Below are 20,619 nucleotides of genomic sequence, written 5' to 3' on the forward strand. Positions count from 1 at the left end.
CACTGGCAAACACGTGCACACACGCACACAGGCAAACACACGTGCACACAGGCAAACATGCACACAGGCAAACACACGTGCACACGCGCACACAGGCAAACATGCACACCGGCAAACACACGTGCACACGCACACACAGGCAAACATGCACACCGGCAAACACACGTGCACACGCGCACACAGGCAAACATGCACACAAACGTGCACACACACACAGGCAAACATGCACACAAACACACGTGCACATGCGCACACAGGCAAACATGCACACAGGCAAACACGCACACAGGTAAACACACGTGCACACAGGCAAACACGTGCACACGCGCACACAAGCAAACATGCACACTGGCAAACACACGCACACACAGGCAAACATGCACACCGGCAAACACACGTGCACACAGGCAAACGCACACAGGCAAACATGCACACTGGCAAACACACGTGCACACAGGCAAATGCACACAAGCAAACGCGCACACGCACACAAACACACACACGTAGGCTGCACACAGCCTGTGCACTACGCCTGTGTGGCTCACAGACACCGATGGTATGGGTGGAGCTGGTAGCCTCGGGCATCGCCCTCTGGGCAGCATCTGACCCTCCAGCTGGGTCTTCCATTCCTGCCCCCAGTGCCCCTGTGAGAGCTGCTCTCTCCCCACCGCCCACCCCCCAGAGTCCTGGCTCCACGTGGCCTGGAACCCAGAGAAGCCCTTCCTGCCCCTGCAGCCCTGACCAGGCACCCCTGCCACTGGGGGCGCGGCCCCTCAGATGCGGGGCCCCCTCCTCCATCACAGAATTTCACCCTGACCTCTCAAGACGCGGCTGGCACAGACCTCATGTTCATCCTGCCTGTGGACACTGGATGGCATCTGGGGCCCAGAAAGGTGCAGTGAGCTGCCTCAGGCCACACAGCTTCTCCGTGGGTAGGGAGGAAGCGGTCAGGGTGGGGACCCCACGCCCTTCGTCCCCTCCAGACACTCACCTCTGTTGGGGCCGCCTTCTTCTGAGCCAAACCTGCAGAAGAGACAAACCGGTATCAGACAGGAAACTGGGGACCCCCCAGGAGCCCTGGGCCCAGCCCCCGGCCCACCTCCTGGCCCCCCAGGCCTGGCGTGTGTAACTCCGCATGGGGCCTGTCTCAAGGCTACACACATGTGAAGACATGGACTGAGTGTGCTGGGAGGATGTGATGAGGGTGGGGGCCACTGAGACCTGCCATGGTCACCCTGGTTGGCGGTCACTGGGGCCTAGAGCAGGGCAGAGGCTTTGTAGCTTCAGGGAGGTGGGCAGCCAGTGATGCCCAGGCTTGGCACCCACCATGAAGGGCCTGGGGCTTGGACCTGCCTGGAGGAGGGGAGGGGAAGCGGGGAGCAAACTTCCCCCGGCTCTTGACCCCCTTCATGCCCAGACATCAGGTTCTGGGCAGTCACCGGCCGAGCAGGTCTGAACTGACCAAGCCCCACTTCCCCAGAGGCAGGTGCCAGGAGAGGCTCGGGCATGGGGAAATCAGGTGCCAGTGAGGGGTGCAGGCCCCTGCTGGGGCGAGGGCAGGCTGGAGTTGTGGGGAGTGCCCAGCAGCACCCAAGCAACTGCAGTCAGTGGGAGTTGGCCAGGGGTCCCCAGGGCGGCGCCCTCCCCATCCCTCTCCAGGGTGAGGTTTGTGGAACGATAAGGGAGCCTTCGAGGAGACCCCCAGCCCTGCCCTGGGTCCTGGGCCCACAGCCTCCAGTCAGCGCCTGCAGCAGGGCCTGGGCCGCAGCTCCAGAGAGGACGAGAGACGAGAGGGGCCTCCTGGGTTCAGCTCCAGAGAGGACGACAGGGGCCTGCTGGGTTGAGCCAAAGCTCTCTCCACACGAGGAGGCTGGGACGAGGGTAACAAGCGAGACTCGGCTCCTAGGACCCAGGACCACATTCGCAACCCTGGCTCCCAGCAGCGGGGCCCTGGGGTCCTCATCTGGAGAATTGGGAACAGACTCGACAGCTGTGATTACGGGCCCTGAGACCGACGGGAAATGATCCTGGGGGACTTGGGAGTCCGATGTCCTCACAGGGTCCTCACGAGAGGAGGTGGGTGGATGAGTCAGAGAGAGAGGGGAAGAGGCTGTGCCGTGGCTGTGAGGGGGGAGGAAGGAACCTGAGCCGACAGGTGTGGGCGCCTCTAGACGCTGGGAAAGGCAGGAAATGGATTCTCCTCTGCAGCCTCTGGTGGGCCCAGCCCTGCCCACAGCTTGACTCTAGCCCGGTGAGGCCCTGTTCTGGGGCCGGACTCCTGGCCCGGGAGCCCTGAGGTGGGAAGTGGTGTCGGTGACTGCAGGGAGCGCACGCACTGGCATCCACCACGCGGGCCCTGGGCAGACCTGGCCTCGCCCTCAAGGGGCTCACGGTCCACAGGGGTGGGCGCAGGGCTAGGTGTTTGATGTGGGGTGACAGGTGGGGTGCGGATCAGCAAGGGAGGCTTCCCTGGGCTGGTCGTGTCTGAGCTCAGTGCCGAACAAGGATGCCGGGGGAGCGGGAGGGATCCAGGCGGAGGGAGCCGCGGCGCAAAGGTCACACGGTGGCTGAGGCGGCCGCGCTGCTGCACGGATCACAGCAGCGTTCTCCAGGCTCACACAGAGGCGGCTGCCGAAGGGGAGCGCCTCCCTGTTGGATTCCAACGCTGGCACCACCCGGGGCCCAGGGCATGGAGACAAATGTGTCTTGAATCACACAGGGGCTGTGGGGCAGGGCCGACTCCGCCCCAGCACTGCCTGTACCTTCTCACTCCCTTCCCCAGTCCTAGAGGAACAGGCTGAGGGTCGGGGAAGGGAGGGCTGGCCAAGGTCCTGCAGCCGGGGGTGCTGAGGCAGGCCCTCAAAGGGGATTATTATGAGCCCGTGGAGACGCTCGGGCTGCGCCTGGATGCGGGCAGGAGGGTGTGGCACGTGCCCTGCTCCGTGGGGCTCGGCCCTCTGGCTGCCTCGCTGCTCTGGGCTGGGCAGCAGTGCATTGGAACTGGTCTGGCCCTGGCTTCCAGGCCGGCTGAAGTGAGCAGGGGAGGCCAGGACACGTGAGGGGCCAACTGGGCGAGGTTCAGGGAGGTGCAGACAGGTGAGGAGGTGGCTGTGGAGTCCGGAGTGCAGACGGGGACCGTCGGGGGTGGGGACCCGGCTGGGGGGGGACCGGGGAGAGGGGACGGAGGAGAATTTCCCGAGACAAGAAGTCTTTCTGGACCAGGGCCTCACAAAGCCAGCAGAGCGCGGAGGGAGGGAGCCCCTCTGTTCTAAGACAAGGAAAGAGACTGTCAGAGGGAGGGGTGAACCCACCCAAGGTCACGCCGAAGGAGAGTCAAACCCGGGCCTGGGTCATCGACGCCCCGCCCTGTCAGCCCTGCCAGTGCCCCTCGGCCCCCTGCGCTGCTCTCAGTGGGTGCACGGGAGACCCACATGTGTCCCATCTAGAGGCCGCGCCCGGCGACCGCCCTGCCATCTGAAAATACGTCCACCGCAGGCGCTGAAGGCACTGAAGGCACGGCTTTGCTCTGCTGCCAGGTCAGAACCGCCAGGGACCCGGCGAAAGCACGAGGTGGAAAACTTTGCTGGGGTCAGGAGCCTCGGAGCAAGGGGCAGGCCGGGCAAGGGGCCGGGGTCAGGAGCCCGGGGCAGCGGCAGGCCGGGGAAGGGTCTGGGGTCAGGAGGCTTAGGGCAGGCCGGGGAGGGGGCCGCATCCGAGACGCTGGTGGGGCCCTGTTGTCGTGATCAGTCCCCATGCCTGCCTGGGGGTGCGGGGTTGGACAGTGTCCCCCCGACGTTCACGTCCTTCCAAGAACCTCAGCCTGCAACCTTATTTGGAAAGACAGTCTCTGCTGATGTCACTGGGTAAGATGAGGTCGTGCCGGAGTAGGGTGGGCCCTGGATCCGCTGCTGTCCTTATAAGAGAAGCCGCTCGGAGAGGCCAAGATGCCATGTGGGGTGGAGGCGGGGAGGGCACAGCTCCTGCAGGCCCAGAGACGCCAAGGATGCCCGGAGGCACGCGGAGCAGAGGGGCGTGAAGCTTCTCCACGGTGGGTTGGGAGGGTGCAGCCCTGCCCACTCCTGGACCTCGGGCTTCTGGCCTCCAGAGCAGAGCCAGAACAAATGCCTGTTCCAGGCTTGCTGCTCCAAGCCCCCCAGTCCCAGGGACTTTGTCTGGGCAGCCGAGGACCTCACACCGGGCGTGGCCCTCCAGTGCGGACCCCGGCCCTGCACGGGAGGGGCGTACTTCTCGAGGCAGCCAGAACAGCGGAAGGGTCCTCCCCTCGGGCCACCTGGGCGCCCTGCGGGGCTGGGTGGGCACCTGGAAGGGCCAAGGAAGGAACTGGGGGATGGACCGCGGTGCTCACTGCAGGGGCGGGGGCGGGGACGGAGGGAGGGAGGTGACTCAGGATTCCGCTGCCTGCCCTGGTGCAGGGAAGGACGGGGCTGCTTCTCCGTCCTTCCAGAGGACAGGGCTGGTCGCCCCAGGTCTCTGACAGGCCACACAGGGCCTGCTCTGGGCTGCAGGGGGCGGAAGGTGCTGGATGCTGACGTGATGTTTGGGTTGGCGCCCTGGAGCAGAACAATTCACGGTTTTACGTCCAGGGTGTGGGGGAAGGAAAAGAAGAGAGGGCAGGAAGCCAGTGGTGGGCCGGGGCGGGACATTCCAGACCTCATCGGGGGCCTGGGCGTCCCCCTGCTCGGCCTGTCTGGGGCCTCCCTGCCCACAGTCCTGACTCTACTCCTGAAACCGCCCCTCTGGGGCTCCCCCACACCCACTTGGGTGACTCAGCTGTTTTCCTCAGTGGCCCCGAGGCTGAGAGGTCACAGCCCTCGGGTCCACCCCTGCCCGGACTCTCCCAGGCTCCCTACTGCCCAGGGACCGAGTGGACACGCTGAGGCCCTCCAGACCCGGCACTGCTGACCTCACCAGGCACCTCAGGGTCACCTGCATTGGGTCTAGGCCCCTTGCCTCAGTTTCCCTTCCTGGTTCCACATCTTCACCTGCCCAACTCGCCTGAGCTGTCTGACAAGGGGGAGAGGAGAGGGGCGGCCAGCTCGGGCCCTGCTGGGAACGGCCCTGCACTGGGGGCCTGTAGGTTAAGGGACTGGCCAGGGCCGAAGCACCAAGGCGGGGGTGGAGCAGGACGGGGAAGGGATGCACTCGGTTGGGGGATCCCAGGGAAAATGTGGGGCTCCCAGGGCAGGCAGGCAGGGACAGCAAGGGGAGACCAGAGCCGAGTGTCCTGTGGAGGAGAGGGGACAGGGGAGGAAGCAGAGCCTTGCAACCACCGCCCAGCCGAGTGGGCAGGTAAGCGCCATTTTCACTCAATCCTTGCTCCCCACGAGGCCCACTCCAGCACGGAGCCTGCCGTGACCCCCATGAGGGGCTGTCATGACATCGAGCTCTGCTCAGCCTGAGACGTGACTAATTATCTGCAGAATGAGCCACCCCGTTTTCGAGGAAATTAGGTTTTAAAAATAGTCGGGGGAGGAGAGGCGTGCCGCGCTGCAGAGCCGGGAGGTGGCCCCTCTGAGCAGTTTCCTCTGGCCAGACTGAGTGCCCGAGGCGGGGGCTCTGCCGCTGGGGCCCCTCTCTCCTGGCCCCATCACAGGACCTAGCGGCAACGCGACCCGGGCCTGCGGCACACGGCTCTGATTGCTGGCTGCACGGTGACCTCATCGGCCACCCCACCTCCCTGTGTGCCCGGGGCTTCTCTCCGAGCCTCAGTCTCTGCATGTAAAGTGTGGCCGAAGCCAGCTCGAGCCCTCGAGGCACTGCCGTTCTCCACGGGGACACATGGCCGCCTCTGCACCCGCTGTTCCCTGGCCTGTGCCCAGTCTCTGCCCTGGCCCTGCCGTGACCCCTGGATGCCGTGTCCCACACCAGCCACCTTTGCACCCCACTGACGCCCCCCCATCCTGCAGACCAGCCTGGTCTCTCCTGGTGACCCCGGGGACTCCCTCAGGACGGGGCCTGCCCTGGGCTGACAGCCTGGGCGTTTGTTGACTGACTCATGGACTGACAGATACCCGTTCCTCTTCTCTCTGCACACAGGCCTCTGCCAGAGCTTCCTCTCCACATCTGTCCAACGTGGACACTGAGGCCACGAATGACTAAACTGCGGGAGGAGGCGGACTGTCAGGCTGGCTCCACAGTAAGACCCAGAGTAAGAATGGGGACGGAGAGACCTGGACAGGTGGCCGGAGGGAGGGAGGCATTGCAGGAGAGGAAACAGGGCGCAAGCTAGGCTCACTGACAGAGCGCCGCAGGGCAGAAGGCCCAGTGAGGGCAAGCTCGAGGGTGGGTGGAAGGCACCTCGACCCACGTGGGCACCTGCAGGGCCCCGCGACAGCAGGCGGGACAGGCACAGTGGTGGCCTCATCCCTGCATGACCGAAGTCCAGGCCCCCGTGGCTGTGAGGAGGAAGCCCCAGCCCTGGAGGCAGTGGGGGTTGGGGGAGAGTGGGCAGCGCCCTGGAAGGTCCAGGATGAGGAAGCCGGGGACTGGGGGGCCAGGGAGAGCTCAGGGCAGGGGAGGGGTTCTGGGAAAGGGGGCCCACCCACCCCGTCCCCACCACAGACAAGGGTCTCCCCAGGCCCCACTACAGCCCTGCAGGGTAAAGACCAGGCCCTGTTACCCCACCAGACCGTGCGTGGCCCCCTCCCTGCCCTCCGCTCCTCCCTCTGCTCCAGCCACACGGGCCCTTGCCGTCCCTCCAGCACGCCAGCGCCAGCGCCACCCTGCGTCACAGCCTCTGCATGAGCGGGGCCTCTGCCTGGCCTGCTGGTCCCAAGATTCCCTCAGGGTTTGTTCCTTTGCTTCACCCCAGACCTGGCTTAAACATCACCCCCTCAGAGGCCTCCCCCAGCCACCCTGTGCCAAAGAGTCCCCTCTTCACTGCCCAGCACATGGCACCACCTGGCATATGGCTGTTGTCATCCCCACAACAGGGGGCCCAGGCCTGCTCTGTCACCTGCCCCCCCCAGACTCTGGCAAAGCTCTCTGAGGGCAGCAAGGGAGGGCCAGTGGGAAAGTGGTGGCACTGGGACCCAAGTGTGTCAGAGTAGCACAGGGGGCCTGCACCCCTGGGTGGGGCCGCTGCCCAGAGGGTAGCTGCTGGGCGCCCAGCACAGGTGCGGGCTCACCATGACACTGCAACCCGAGTGCATGAGGACGGCCCAGGCATGGGGTCCTGCGATCCTGCAAGCAGGAAGCAACCCCGGGCCAGAGCTCATGGTCACCTCCCTCATTCGCTGGACAACCCATCCTCTGGCCTCCCGCCGTAAAGGCCTCTGACCACAGGGACCACAGGCCCTTTTGAGGACCTGCCAGGAAGGCCAGGCTGGGCAGCGGCACTCCACGACACAGGCTGGGTTGGGGACCCAGAGGGGGCGGGGCCAACCCTCAGCGCAGGTGAGGCTCAGCCCAGGACCCAGTGGACAAGGGCAGGCCATGCGAGAACCTTCTCTCGCTAAACTGCAGAAAGGGCTTCTGTGGCTGTCCACAGATGGCTGCGATGCTTGGCAGTGGTGTGACTTGGGAGCAAAGGGACAGCATGGGTGTGAGGAAGGCTGGCACTTCTCACTGCGTCTCTGGGAACCTGGGCCATGACGCTCAGAGGCCGGCTCCCTGCAGAAAGGCCGGGCGGCCCCAGCTGTTCCTGCCATCCCAGTTGAGGGCTGGACAGGCAAGTGCAGGACAAGCTTGAATTTCCTGCCACTGCCGACCACAGCCACGGGACTAACCCCAGCTATGACCTACAGAAGAACCACCCAGCTGAACCCAACCCAAAAAACAGAATCGCAAGCAAATACATCGTTGTCTGAAGCCTCTATCTGGCGGTGGTTTGTTACACGGCAATAGCTGACTGAAACAGATCTCAGCTCACTGTAACCTCTGCCTCTTGGGTTCAAGCAATTCTCTTGCCTCAGCCTCCCCCGAGTAGCTGGGACTATAGGCACGCACCACCACGCCCAGCTTTTTTGTATTTTTAGTAGAGACAGGGTTACACCATATTGGCCAGGACGGTCTCGATCTCTTGACCTCGTAATCTGCCCGCCTCGGCCTCCCAACATGCTGCAATGACAGACATGAGCCACCGCACCCGGCCTATCTGTGGACTTCTTTGGAACAGGAGGAGTTACAGTTTTTAATTCCTTTGTCTTACTTGGATTTCTTACATTCAAAGCAGCATTAATAATCTGTATAATGGATTATTCAGCCATGAAAAGGAATGAGGCTTTGAAGCAGGCCACGGCACGGATGCACCTTGAAGACGTCATGCTCAGCGAGAGACACCAGACACAAGAGGCCATGCAGTGTGTGACCCCATTTCTACGAAATGCCCAGGACAGGCTGATCCAGAGAGACAGGGAGGGGATGCGTGGGTGCTGGGGCTGGGGAGGGATGGGGAGTGACAGCCACTGGGCACGGGGTTTGCTTTCGGGGTGATAGAAATGTACTAGAATTAGTGGCAGCAACTGAACAACTCTGGGAATACGCCGAAAAGAATTTACTCAGTTGCAATAAGTAAGCAGTAAGACGCTTTCAAAGGGTGAATTTTGTGGCAGTGAATTATGTCCCAGAAAAGCAAAATGAAGATGCAGATCCCGTTAGTTGCAAAAGTATTGCCCAGTGACACACACCATCTGGAACCTTCTCCAAACTCTTGTCATCCCCCAGGGCCTCACAGTTTGCTTGTCTCTAAAGGAGGTCGGGGGACTTGGTCAAGGCTTAACCAGAAGGGCAGCCAGTCCTGCAGGCTGGAGCTTCTCACACTGTCTGTGCCTGCAGGACTGAGTTCACGCTTTCTTTTCTCTCCATCATGGACCAAGGCTTTTGTAAATCGTAGTAAACACCAACTGCCAAGGTCTGGAAGGCTGGTGCCGATTTTCGGCTTCTACTCCTCTCTGGTGTGGACTGGGGTGGACAGTCCTGTCCACGGTGACACCAAACGGCCCTGCTTCAGGCCTCTTCTCTCTTGATAGGAGTGTACCAACATGCAAACAGTTTGGGGGCCTCCAGGCACCCCCCAAAGCCCATGTAAACCAGGGTCTCCTCCCTCAGCACTTAGGGCTGGACTGTTCTCTGGGCTGGTCACTGGGGTTGTCCTGGGCACTGCAGAGTGCTGAGCAGCGTCCCTGGCCTCTACTCACTCCATGCCAAGGGCATCCCCCAGCTGTAACAACCACAGATGTCTCCAGCCAAGGCCCAGTGTCCCCCGGGGGCAGAACGACCCCAGGTGACGCCCCAATGTGCTGGCCCCTGAGGTTAAACCCTTGGGTGACAAGTTCAACACGGCTGCAACAGCAAATATCTGCTCCAGGTGCCAACCAAGCTCTCCTCACGCAGAGTCCCACCCGGCCTGACCAGGCAGCCACTCCTCAAGGCTTCATCTGACACATGGGGAAACTGAGGCTGGGAGAGGTGGAAGGATTCCGACAACGTTGGGGAGAAACCACATGGCCAGGTTTCCTGCGCGATCGTCTCTAACCTCATACAGGCCTGGCGTGGTAGGCAATGGCGTCCCTGTTTGGGGACAGGAAGCACCCGACTGACGGTCCCCACCGGGAAGTGACGAGAGACGTAAACTCAGGTACCTGCCTGGCCCTGCAGCCCCAAGACAGGTGAGTCGCCGTAAACTGTCACCCGGTACATCCGCGGTCCCGGGCACCCACCGTTCCCAGCACACCTCGGGGAGTGGCCCGCCTGAGCTTGGTTCTAAGCCCTGTGGTGTTTGGGTTCAGTCAACCTTAGAAATCACAATGTTTTGGAGAAAAACCTGGGTTTCTCCAAAAACAGGCCGATCTAAAAATAAAAGGCTGCACCATCACTCAGTCCCGCCCAGCACGCTCGCCTCTGCCTTTGTCCCCCACGGCCCGCTCCCCAGCGGTGTGTGGCCAGAAGGTGCCTATGGACATCTGATCCAGCTGCCACCTAATTCATGATCACTGTTTGACAGGCCGGGAAATGGGTATTTGGGGACATCTACTAAGTTACCCAAAGCCAACGGTGAAAAACTCTGTGATCCCATCTATGAATCCAGAAAAACCTTCAACGAAATTCAGTATGAATTTCATGTCCCCCCAAAACACTACCAACAAAGAAAAAAAGGAGAGAAAAGGAGACTGCTTCTACTTTAAAAAGAAATGTAAGACCAGGCGACGTGGCTCTAGCACTTTGGGAGGCCGAGGCAGGAGGATGGCTTGAGCCCAGAAGTTTGAAACCAGCCTGGGCAACATAGTGAGCCCCCCCATCTCTACAAAAAAAAATTTAAATATTAGCCAGGAGTGGTGGTGCACGCCTGTGTTTCTAGCTACTTGGGAGGTTGAGGCAGGAGGATCACTTGAACCCAGGATCACTTGAACCCAGAAGTTTGAGGCTGCAGTGAGCTATGACTGCACGACTCTCTCCCACCCAAACTTGTTCAGGTCTGGATCAAATGTCACCTCCTCAGGGAGGTCCCTCCCTGGTCACCCTGTCCCCGCTTGGTTTACTTCTCTCTACTCCTTGGATCCTCTGAGGCCATGAGCCCAGGGCAGCGACCTCATCTTTCCTCCCGCAACAGTGCAGGGAGCACGAGCATGGCACGTGGGTAAGGCTGCCTGTGACAGCGTTCTCCTCCCGGGAGTCCCACGGAGGTCTGGGTCCAGGGCACAGCGGGCTTGGCTCAGGAGGGAAACGGGGTTGGATGGAGTCAAGAGCCTGGAGGCACAGGCTGCTTCCCGTCTCTAACCCCTGAGCCGCCCTGGAATAGCTGGAGCGTGGCGAGGAGCTGGCCAGAGGCCCGCTAGCCCACCTTTGCCGTGTGTGCGGTGGGGCCCGCACCATGAGAACCCCATGGCTTAGTCATGCAATCGTCCCAACAACCCCGTGATGTAGGCACTGTTACTGCTCCCATTATGCAGAGGCGGAAACTGAGGCTCAGAGAGATCAGATCACTTGCCTGAGATCATGCAGCAAAAACGTGGGGGTGGACGCACCTGATTCCAGGAGGTCAGGCCCCAGGCTGCGTCACCACAGCAGGGATGGGAGGAGAGTGAGGAGGAGCCGGGCGGGGGAAGGGCGGAGGGGCCTCCCAGGCAGAGGCACAGCCAGTGCAAAGGCCCCGGGGCAGAATCGTGTCTGGAGAGTTGGGATCTGTCCGGGCACAACCGGAGAGTCCTGAGCAGAGCACAGCCAGCCCCCACTTCCCCTCCTGGGCAGTCCCACGCCTCCCCCACGTTGGAGCCCCTGGCACCCTGGCCAGTGATGACTCTGCAGCAGGCCCGGCCCCCAGCACAGGAGAGGCAGAGCAGACGCTTCGGTGCCTGGAGCACCGCCCACAGCCTCCTGGCTGGGAAATGGCCTCTGTGTCACCCACTGGACTTCACGATGCTTCAAAATAAAGACAGACCGATAAGAAGAGCCTCCCGCTCACAGTGCGGCGGTGGTAACCACACCAGTCATGCATGAGCACTTTTTTGCCTTATAATTAGAGGCATCAAACAAGATGAGCTCATTGCCACCCCCTCACCCCCCACACATCAGCCAGCGCACGATCTCACAGCACTCACTGCACAGATGGGGACACCTGCTGCCTGCCAGGATCCCTTTGGTCCCAGGGGCGGGGCCGACCTCCCTCCCCTTGAAAGTGGGCAGGTCTCAAGCCCTGCTTTTGGCCAATCACATGATGCAGAAGTGACACGGGGCGGGGGGGGCGGTGAGTTCTCCCATCAGCCTCTGCTCTCTTGGGATCCCTCCAGTACGATGCTGGGGCCAGGCTGGACAGCAGCAGTGATGCAGAGAGAGGCCTGGGAGAGGAGGCCACCGGGGTGTGCCGGCACCAGCCAGATGCCGCTGCCTAGGTGATCCAGGCCAACGGCAGTGATGGGGAAGAACCAACCTGCTGAGCCCAGCCAAGCCCGAGAAACCGACAGCAAAAGCACTGTGGTGTGAATCCTCTCAGTGTGGCAGTGGTCTGTTGCATAATCCATGACTTCCACCACAGACACACCCAGAGTGGGACCACCACCTGCTCAAGGTCACCCGGCACGTAGGGCCCAGGCAGCAAAGTTCCGGGCGGCTGTCTCCCTCTGAGCACCAGGATCTGGTTCCCTGTGACCCGCCAGGAGAACTCAAGCTCTTAGTGCTACGCGGCTTCCACCACTGCAGACACGTCATTCAGCAGTCAGGGCCAGACACGTGAATCTTAGAAGGTTCCGAGTTATTTCTGGGTGTTGGATGGGGGAAGGTCTCTTACTTTGCAACTTGCATCCTTTGGTGCTGTTTGAAATACATATTTTGTCATTTTTATTTATAGAAATGAGGCTTTTCTCAAAGCATTAACACAGTCAACTTGTAAAACAGGCAAAGGAGAAGAAAACAAACAGTGTGAACATCTGAGAAAGACGCCCAGACCCCTCTCATGATAAAAGACGTGATATGAAACTGGCTGCCAGCAATCGGGGGGAGACGCAGGGTGTCCTCACACAGCCGGGGTGATGCCAGTGTCAATGGGTTCACCCCCAGGGGCAGCCTGGCAGCATTTCTAATGTGTGTGCCGTTGGCAGCAACTTCAATTCTAGAACTTTCTCCTAAACTTCAGCACAGGTAAAAAGACAGGAGTCTCGCTGATTATGTTGAAGTCATAGGGTCCTACAGAGACTGTCTAAAGCAGGGGCTGGCAAACCACAGTCCAGGGGCCAAATGCAGCCCACTAAAGAAAGTTTTCTTGGAACACAGCCACAACCATTTCTTCACAAATTGTCTGGCTCCTTAAGTGCTAAAACCGCAGCGTGGAGGAGTCGTGACAGAGACCACCTGGACCACAAACCCTAAAATGCTCATCTAGATTTTTTTTGTAGAGACGGGGTCTTGCACTGTCACCCAGGCTGGAGCACAGTGGTGCCATCATACCTCTGCAGCCTCCAACTCCTGGGCTCAAGTGATTGTCCTGCCTCAGCCTCCTGAGTAGCTGGGACTACAGGCGCCACCACGTCTGGCTAATTCTTTTCTTTTTCAGAGAAAAAGGAGGTCTCGCGTCGTTGCCGAGGCTGGCCTCAAACTCCTGGGCTCAAGGGATCCTCCTACCCTGGCCTCCCGAAGCAGGCGTGAGCCACCGTACTTAAGAGTAAAAGCTAAAAAATTTACTCCTCAGCCCTTTACAGCAAGTTTCCTAGCCAGGCAGTGACTCACACCTGTAATCCCAGCACTCTGGGAGGCTGATCCTCCTAAAGGGCGAATCACCTAAGGTCAGCAGTTCGACAGCAGCCTGCCCAACATGGTAAAACCCTGTCTCTACCAAAAATACAAAAATTAGCCAGGCGTGGTGGTGCACACCTGTAATCCCAGCTACTCTGGAAGCTGAGGCAGAAGACTGGCTTGAACCTGGGAGGCACAGGTTGCAGTGGGCTGAGATCTCGCCACTGACCTCCAGCCTGGGCGACACAGCAAGACTCTGTCTCGAGAAAAATAAATAAAATAAAGACAGATCAAGTGAACTTCATCAAGACTTTTGTGCCTCACAGGACACCAGCAAGAAACTGGACCTGTAGAATGGTAGAAAGATTTGAATCATCTATGTGGTGAGGGCCCCACATCTAAAAGACACGAACTCACAAGTCACTAATAAGAACCAGGCCAGGCAGTGTCACACCTGTCATCTCAACTCATCTCAACGCTTCGGGAGGCCAAACAGGGAGGATGGCTTGAGTCCAGGAGTTTGAGACCAGCCTGGGCAACAGAGCAAGACCGTGTCTCTACAAAAACACAAAAATTAGCTGGGGGTGGTGGCGGCACCTATAGTTCCGGCTACTTGGGAGGCTAAGGTGGGAGGATCGCACCACTGCACTCCAGCCTGGGCAACAGAGTGAGAGCCTGTCTCAGAAAACAAGAAGCACAGACAACAAGAAGAGCTGGTGAAGATGTGGAAAAATGAGGAGCCCTGTCTGCCGCGGCGGGAATGTAAGACGCTGCAGCCACCGTGGGAAACAGTCTGACAGTTCCTCAAACCGTCCCACACCAGGTTTCTGCGGCCCCGCAATCCCACCCTTGGACATCAACTCAAGAGAAGTGAAAACCTCCGTCCACACAAAAACTATGCAAATGTTCGCAGTGGCACATCCACAACAGCCAAAAGGGGGAAGCAGCCCAGGCGTCCATCGTTGGGTGAATGGGCCAGCACAGCCTGGCCATCCACACGCTGGGGCGGGACTCAGCTGTGAAAAGGACGAGGCTTTGACACAGGCCGCAGCGCAGACGCACCTGGAGGACGTCACGCTCAGCGAGAGGACACAGAAGTGTGATCCCATTTTCCCTTTTTTTTTTTTTTTTTTTTGAGACGGAGTCTCGCTCTGTCGCCCAGGCTGGAGTGCAGTAGCGCGATCTCGGCTCACTGCAAGCTCCGCCTCCCGGGTTCACGCCATTCTCCTGCCTCAGCCTCCCAAGTACCTGGGACTACAGGCGCCCGCCACCGCGCCTGGCTAATTGTTTTTGTATTTTTAGTAGAGACGGGGTTTCACCGTGTTAGCCAGGATGGTCTCTATCTCCTGACCTTGTGATCCGTCCGCCTCGGCCTCCCAAAGTGCTGGGATCACAGGCATGAGCCACCGCACCTGGCCCCATTTTCCCACTTCTATGAAATGCCCAGAAAGTGAGTGAGGTGTTGTCAGGGGTTGGAGGAGGGGTGGCAGCGACAGTTAATGAGCTCTCCATGGACAGCTTTTGGCTGATGAGAATATTCTGGAATAAGAGGGGAGAGCTGTACAACTGTGAACATACTAAAACCTATGAACACATGTACACACTACAAATAGGTAAAACGTAGGGTCTGTGAATTATATCCCAATAAAGTTGCTATTTAAAAAGAATTTAAGGCCGGGCGCGGTGGCTCACACCTGTGATCCCAGCACTTTGGGAGGCCAAGGTGGGCAGATCACGAGGTCAGGAGTTTGAGACCAGCCTGACCAACATGGAGAAACCCAGTCTCTATTAAAAAAAAATATATACAAAAATTAGCCAAGTGTGGTGGCACGTGCCTGTAATCCCAGCTACTCAGGAGGCTGAGACAGGAGAATCACTTGAACCTGAGAGGCGGAGGTTGCAATGAGTCGAGATTGTGCCACTGCATTCCAGCCTGGGCGGCAAAGACTCAGTCTCAAATGAAAAAACACTAAGTAAGAAGTCCAAGTGCATTCCAGGCATGGTGGCTCAAGCCTGTAATCCCAGCACTTTGGGAGGCCGAGACGGGCGGATCACGAGGTCAGGAGATCGAGACCATCCTGACTAACAGGGTGAAACCTCGTCTCTACTAAAAAATACGAAAAGCTAGCCGGGTGAGGTGGCGGGCACCTGTAGTCTCAGCTAGTCGGGAGGCTGAGGCCGGAGAATGGCGTGAACCTGGGAGGCGGAGCTTGCAGTGAGCTGAGATCTGGCCACTGCACTCCAGCCTGGGCGACAGAGCGAGACTCCATCTCAAAAAAAAAAAGAAAAAGAAAAAGAAAAAAAAAAAGAACTCCAAGTGCAAAACAAGGTATATGTCCCAAACGCAGGGCAGGAAAGGAAGCAAGGACCCACAGGGGCAGGGAGCGGTGAGGGCCTGTGGGAAGGGGACACAGATGTACATACACGCACACACGTGCACACATGCACACACGTGCACACATGCACACACACAGATACACACACGCACGGACACGTGCATACACACACGCAGATACACGCACACACACACAGATACACGCGCACACACATGCACACATGCAGATACGCACACACATACACACATACATGCACATACACATGCACACATGCAGACACACACATGCACACATACATACGCAGACACACGCACACATACACGGACACATGCACACACACGCACAGGACACTTGCAGGACACAGCAAGGAGGGGGTGAGCTGGCTGCAGGGGAGGGTACACCTGGGGTACCCCAGCACAGTGGGGGGACAGCCTGCGTTCCACCGGAGTAGTCGGCCGCCCCTCCTCCTTGCCCCGTTTTCCCTTCTCCCTGCTGGGTGCTCCCCACCAGGCCGCAGAGTCATCGCTTTCCCCAGCAGGCAGGCGGGCAGGAGCCAGGGCGGTAAACAGGAAGCCCTGCGCAGGCGGGCGGAGCGTCCAGAACTCCACAGGCCCCGAGCTGTTGGGCCATATCCCAGGGCCCCAGTGTCCAGGGAGAAAGAGGCTCCAACGTCAGCACCAAGCTTCTGGGCGGGTCGGTGCCGGAGGCTGTGGGGCGTGGCCAGTCAGCAGGTGGACGGGTCAGGGTCCACAGGACACGCCGGCCCCTGGGGGAAGCCCGGCCTGTGCGGGTTGCGGGAGATTCTGATGGGCCCCGAGCTGAGGTTCCCGCAGCCAGGGTCTACGCGGGGTCCCCACCCCTTTGCGCGCTCCGTCTCCAGCACAGCAGAGGTGGACGCCCCTCGCGGCTGGCTCCCCAGCGTCCCTGTCCTCCAGGGTCCCTCCGGCGAGTACGGTAGCCCTGAAGGGAATTCCGCCCGGAGCCTGAGGTTAGGCCGCGGTGGGAAACAGAGCAGAGTGCCGCAGGGCAGCCTCCAGGGGCTTGTGTGTTCCTCATCTGCGGGTGGGACGGCCCCTGGCCCCCTGCTGTGGGCGGGGAGGGGTCTGGAAGACCGGAAGGCTATTTCCAGGGCAGCATCACCAGTACTTTGGGGCACACACATCCCCAGGCGGCTCCGGTGAGGCCCCTCGCCCCTGGTTTCAGCTCCTGCTGTGAGCACCTGGCTTTCCCTGGTCCACTGAGGTCTGCGTGTGTTTTGCAGTTTTGCAGGTGATTGTGCTGTTGAAATTGCCCCCTAGTCATTGTCCTCAGGTGGTTTCGTGTCCCTCAGGGCTGGAGACCGGGATGAGCCCGCGGAGAAACCCGCAGTGAGAGAAGCTTTGCTCAAACAGGACTGAGAGTGGAAAGAGAGAGAAGAGAGAGGGGGGAGAACGAGAGCAAGAGAGAGACACGGAGCCGGCCGGTCGAGGGAGGGGGACCCCTGCCCACGTGGCCACAGCCCCCTACCCCGTTTTTGAGCCCCCACCCAGCTGAATACATGCCCCGGGGTCCCCCTTCTGACCTCGCTCGCAACCCAGAGCCTGCGAAGGGGGGTTGGGGCCGGGAAAGTGCCCAGCATGGGCGGGGAGGGGGCGGGCTTGGCGCAAGGCCTGCGGTCCGTGAGCTCCCTGTGGATAAATCAACAACATGGGTGTCTTTAAAATTTTCTTAGGATCTCACTCTGTCGCCCAGGCTGGAGTGCAGTGGCGCAATCACGGCTCACAGCAGCCTCAAACTCCTGGGCTCAAGCGATCCAGCGATTCTCCTGCCTCAGCCTCGCAAAGTGCTGGGATTACAGACGTGAGCCATCGCGCCTAGCCCTAAAGAAAGATGCCTTGAAATAGAAACGGACACACAACAAGGTCACGTTATCGACTGGCTGATGGAAACGTCGTGCCCAGAGGCTCACAGGAACCCAACCTTGGGTTTCCCCTGGAGTCAGGGCTCAGTGTGCGCCTGAAGTGTCTGCAGCAGCGTCACAAACTAACTACCACAAACAGGCCCAGCGCGGTGGCTCACGCCTATAACCCCAGCACTTTGGGAGGCTGAGGTGGGTGGATCACGAGATCAGGAGTTCGAGACCCGCCTGGCTAATATAGTGAAAACCCATCTCTACTAAAAATACAAAAAATCAGCCGGACGTGGTGGCGGGAGCCTGTAATTCCAGCTACTCAGGAGGCTGAGGCAGGAGAATCGCTTGAAACCGGAAGGAGGAGGTTTCGGTGAGCCGAGATGTACTCCAGCCTGGGCTAAAGAGCAAAACTCCGTCTCAAAAAAAAAATAAATAAATAAAAAATAAAATAATTAAAATAAAATAAAGAACTACCACAAATAACGGAACTGGCTGCTTCAGGCAGAGAGGCACCGTGCCAGCAACCAACATGCAAATGGCCTGACAAAATCACACATGCACACGCTACCTCACGCACTCACACACACAGACTCGCACACACGCACACACTAACACACACACTCCCACACACACAGAATGATAAAGACATGGCAAAACGTTAGCAGCTGGCAGATCTCTGTGCGGGCTGTATGGGTGTTCACTGTAGCATTCCTGCCCCTTCTATAGACTGGAAAGCTTTCCAAACACACTATTTTTAAAAACCTAATATAATCTGAGGCCCAAGTGTACGGACCAGAGAAACACCTGCGGTGACAGTCGTTATCCCCAGAGATGGAGAGGGTGAGGTGGGACTCGCCTTTTACTCACTGCACGTCTGACTACTTTTTTTTTTTTTTTTTTTTTGAGACAGAGTCTCGCTCTGTCGCCCAGGCTGGAGTGCAGTGGCCGGATCTCGGCTCACTGCAAGCTCGGCCTCCCGGGTTTACGCCATTCTCCTGCCTCAGCCTCCCGAGTAGCTGGGACTACAGGCGCCCGCCACCTCGCCCGGCTAGTTTTTTGTATTTTTTAGTAGAGACGGGGTTTCACCGGGTTAGCCAGGATGGTCTCGATCTGCTGACCTCGTGATCCGCCCGTCTCGGCCTCCCAAAGTGCTGGGATTACAGGCTTGAGCCACCGCGCCCGGCCCTTTTTTTTTTTTTTTTTAACTGTGAACATGTTATCATTTGTTCAAGACAAAATATGGCTGTAGCATGAAGGCAAAGGCAGAGGAATGGAGCAGAACAGAAAGTCCAGAAATACGCCAGGCGCACTGGCTCACGCCTGTAACCCCAGCACTTTGGGAAGCCAAGGCAAGAGGATCACTTGAGGCCAGGAGCTGAAGACCAGCCCAGGCAACATGGCAGGACCCTGTCTCCACAGAAGATTAAAAATTAGCCATGCACAGTGGCACACACCTGCAGTCCCAGCGAGTTAGGAGGCTGGTTTGAACCCAGGAGGTTGAGGCTGCAGCAAGCTACAATCACGTCACTGAACTCTAGCCTGGGTGACACAGTGAGACACTGTCTTAAAAAAAAAAAAAAGAAAAAAAGAATTGTGAACAAAAAAGAAGCTAAGTTATAAAAGTCTTAGCAGAATTTAATCATAACCTCAGAACAGGAAGACTCTCCCATCCATGACACCAAACTAGGAAACCAAAAAAGGCAAGAATGATAAGTCTGACCACATAAACCCCAAAATACCTGCCGAGTATTAACGATCATCATAGGAGAAGATGGGCAAAGAAGTACTTGCACTTGTGTCACCAATACATGAATAGCTGCCATAACAAATAAAGAGCTCCTACGAATCAACAAGATGGTAATAGGTAACTGTAAACTGGGAAAGACACAATCATACAGGTCCCAGAAAATGAGGTCAGAGTTCAACCTGACATGTGTGTGCTTACAAGAAGGAACTGTGCAAGGAAAATGGGCCGGGGAGGGTCGAGGCCGGGGCCATGGAGCTTGCAGGAGCTGAGGCAGCTCGGAGCCGGCCTCGGTGGTGACCCTGTCTCCCTGGTGGGGACGCTCCATTTTCTAGCTCTGATAGAAACACAGGTGACCATTGGGAGGAGCTCGAAGGAGCTCCTGTGGGGCAAGTCCCTTCTCCTCGAGTGGTTTCTGCTCCCCTTGTGGAAACGCAGTTCCAAGAAAACAAAGAGGAAATGCTGAGAAGATCCACGAGGACTTTTTCTCTGAGTCACAGGAAGATGAATATACGTTGCAATGACGCAGGGAGGGAAGAAGTCGCCTCGCGCCCATATGGCTGGTGAGGATGGGAGAGACGGACGCATCCTCTGCTGCCGGAACACGAGCGCCCGGTCTGTACAGTGCTGATGCTGCGTTTTGTTTTCCGGATTTTACGACATCTTGGGGGCCTCGCTGATCTGGGGATGACGGCCCCTTCCAGGGTTAGCGGATTGCTGCGAGCGCACTGTGACGTGCAGAGCAACCAACTGCGAGCCCACACGCCTCATCAAACTCTCACGTGCCACGCCCAGGTTCCCTGTCCTGAATCACCCCAGGGCTAGCTCCCAGACCAGGGACCACCCCAACAGCCAGGAGCTGCAAACAGCTGGGGGTCAAACCAGCCCATCCCAGGCACACCCAGCCCACCTACCCCGCCTGGCCCGTTCCTTCCCACCAAAGCCTCACACAGGCCCTGGCCCGACCCTTCTGCCTTCTGGCTCCTGCCTGACGCCGGTGCTGCATGGGGTGGCCCTGCGTGGGTCGCAGTCGGGCCCCTTCACCCTGCGTGGGTCACAGTCGGGCCCCTTCTCTCGGGAACTGTAACACAAGAGCTCTTCTTTTTTTCTTTTTTTTTTTTTGAGACGGAGTCTCGCTCTGTCGCCCAGGCTGGAGTGCAGTGGCCAGATCTCAGCTCACTGCAAGCTCCGCCTCCCGGGTTCCCGTCATTCTCCTGCCTCAGCCTCCCGAGTAGCTGGGACTACAGGCGCCCGCCACCTCGCCCGGCTAGTTTTTTGTATTTTTAGTAGAGACGGGGTTTCACCGTGTTAGCCAGGATGGTCTCGATCTCCTGACCTCATGATCCGCCCGTCTTGGCCTCCCAAAGTGCTGGGATTACAGGCTTGAGCCACCGCGCCCGGCACAAGAGCTTTTCAATAGCAGTCACCTCCTGCTCTCTTGGCCTCACCAGACCTGATTAAAA

At 58.8% G+C, this 20,619-nt stretch overlaps 1 protein-coding gene and 1 long non-coding RNA gene across 27 annotated transcripts in view; one reads left to right on the forward strand and one right to left on the reverse strand.

Moving 5' to 3' along the window:
* Window positions 1–20,619, reverse strand: part of PIP5K1C (phosphatidylinositol-4-phosphate 5-kinase type 1 gamma) — a 66,982-nt gene that overhangs the window by 37,904 nt on the left and 8,459 nt on the right. For all 25 annotated transcript variants that reach the window (XM_074025354.1, XM_074025352.1, XM_074025350.1 and 22 more), the window contains exon 2: window positions 992–1,023. Coding sequence is in view for 15 of the 25 variants with exons in the window: in XM_074025346.1 (XP_073881447.1) it covers window positions 992–1,023 (32 nt within the window). In the remaining 10 variants the exon portion in view is untranslated. The remainder of the gene's footprint in view (window positions 1–991; window positions 1,024–20,619) is intronic.
* Window positions 3,121–9,629, forward strand: LOC141409184 (uncharacterized). 2 transcript variants are annotated; one of them, XR_012428253.1, is made up of 3 exons: window positions 3,121–3,536; window positions 6,058–6,169; window positions 9,355–9,629. It is a non-coding gene; the product is annotated as an uncharacterized lncRNA (long non-coding RNA). The 2 variants fall into 2 exon arrangements; XR_012428252.1 differs by lacking the exon at window positions 9,355–9,629 and having other exon boundaries at window positions 6,058–6,370.

This window comes from Macaca fascicularis, chromosome 19, assembly GCF_037993035.2.
Source record: "Macaca fascicularis isolate 582-1 chromosome 19, T2T-MFA8v1.1".
Classification (NCBI taxonomy): Eukaryota; Metazoa; Chordata; class Mammalia; order Primates; family Cercopithecidae; genus Macaca; species Macaca fascicularis.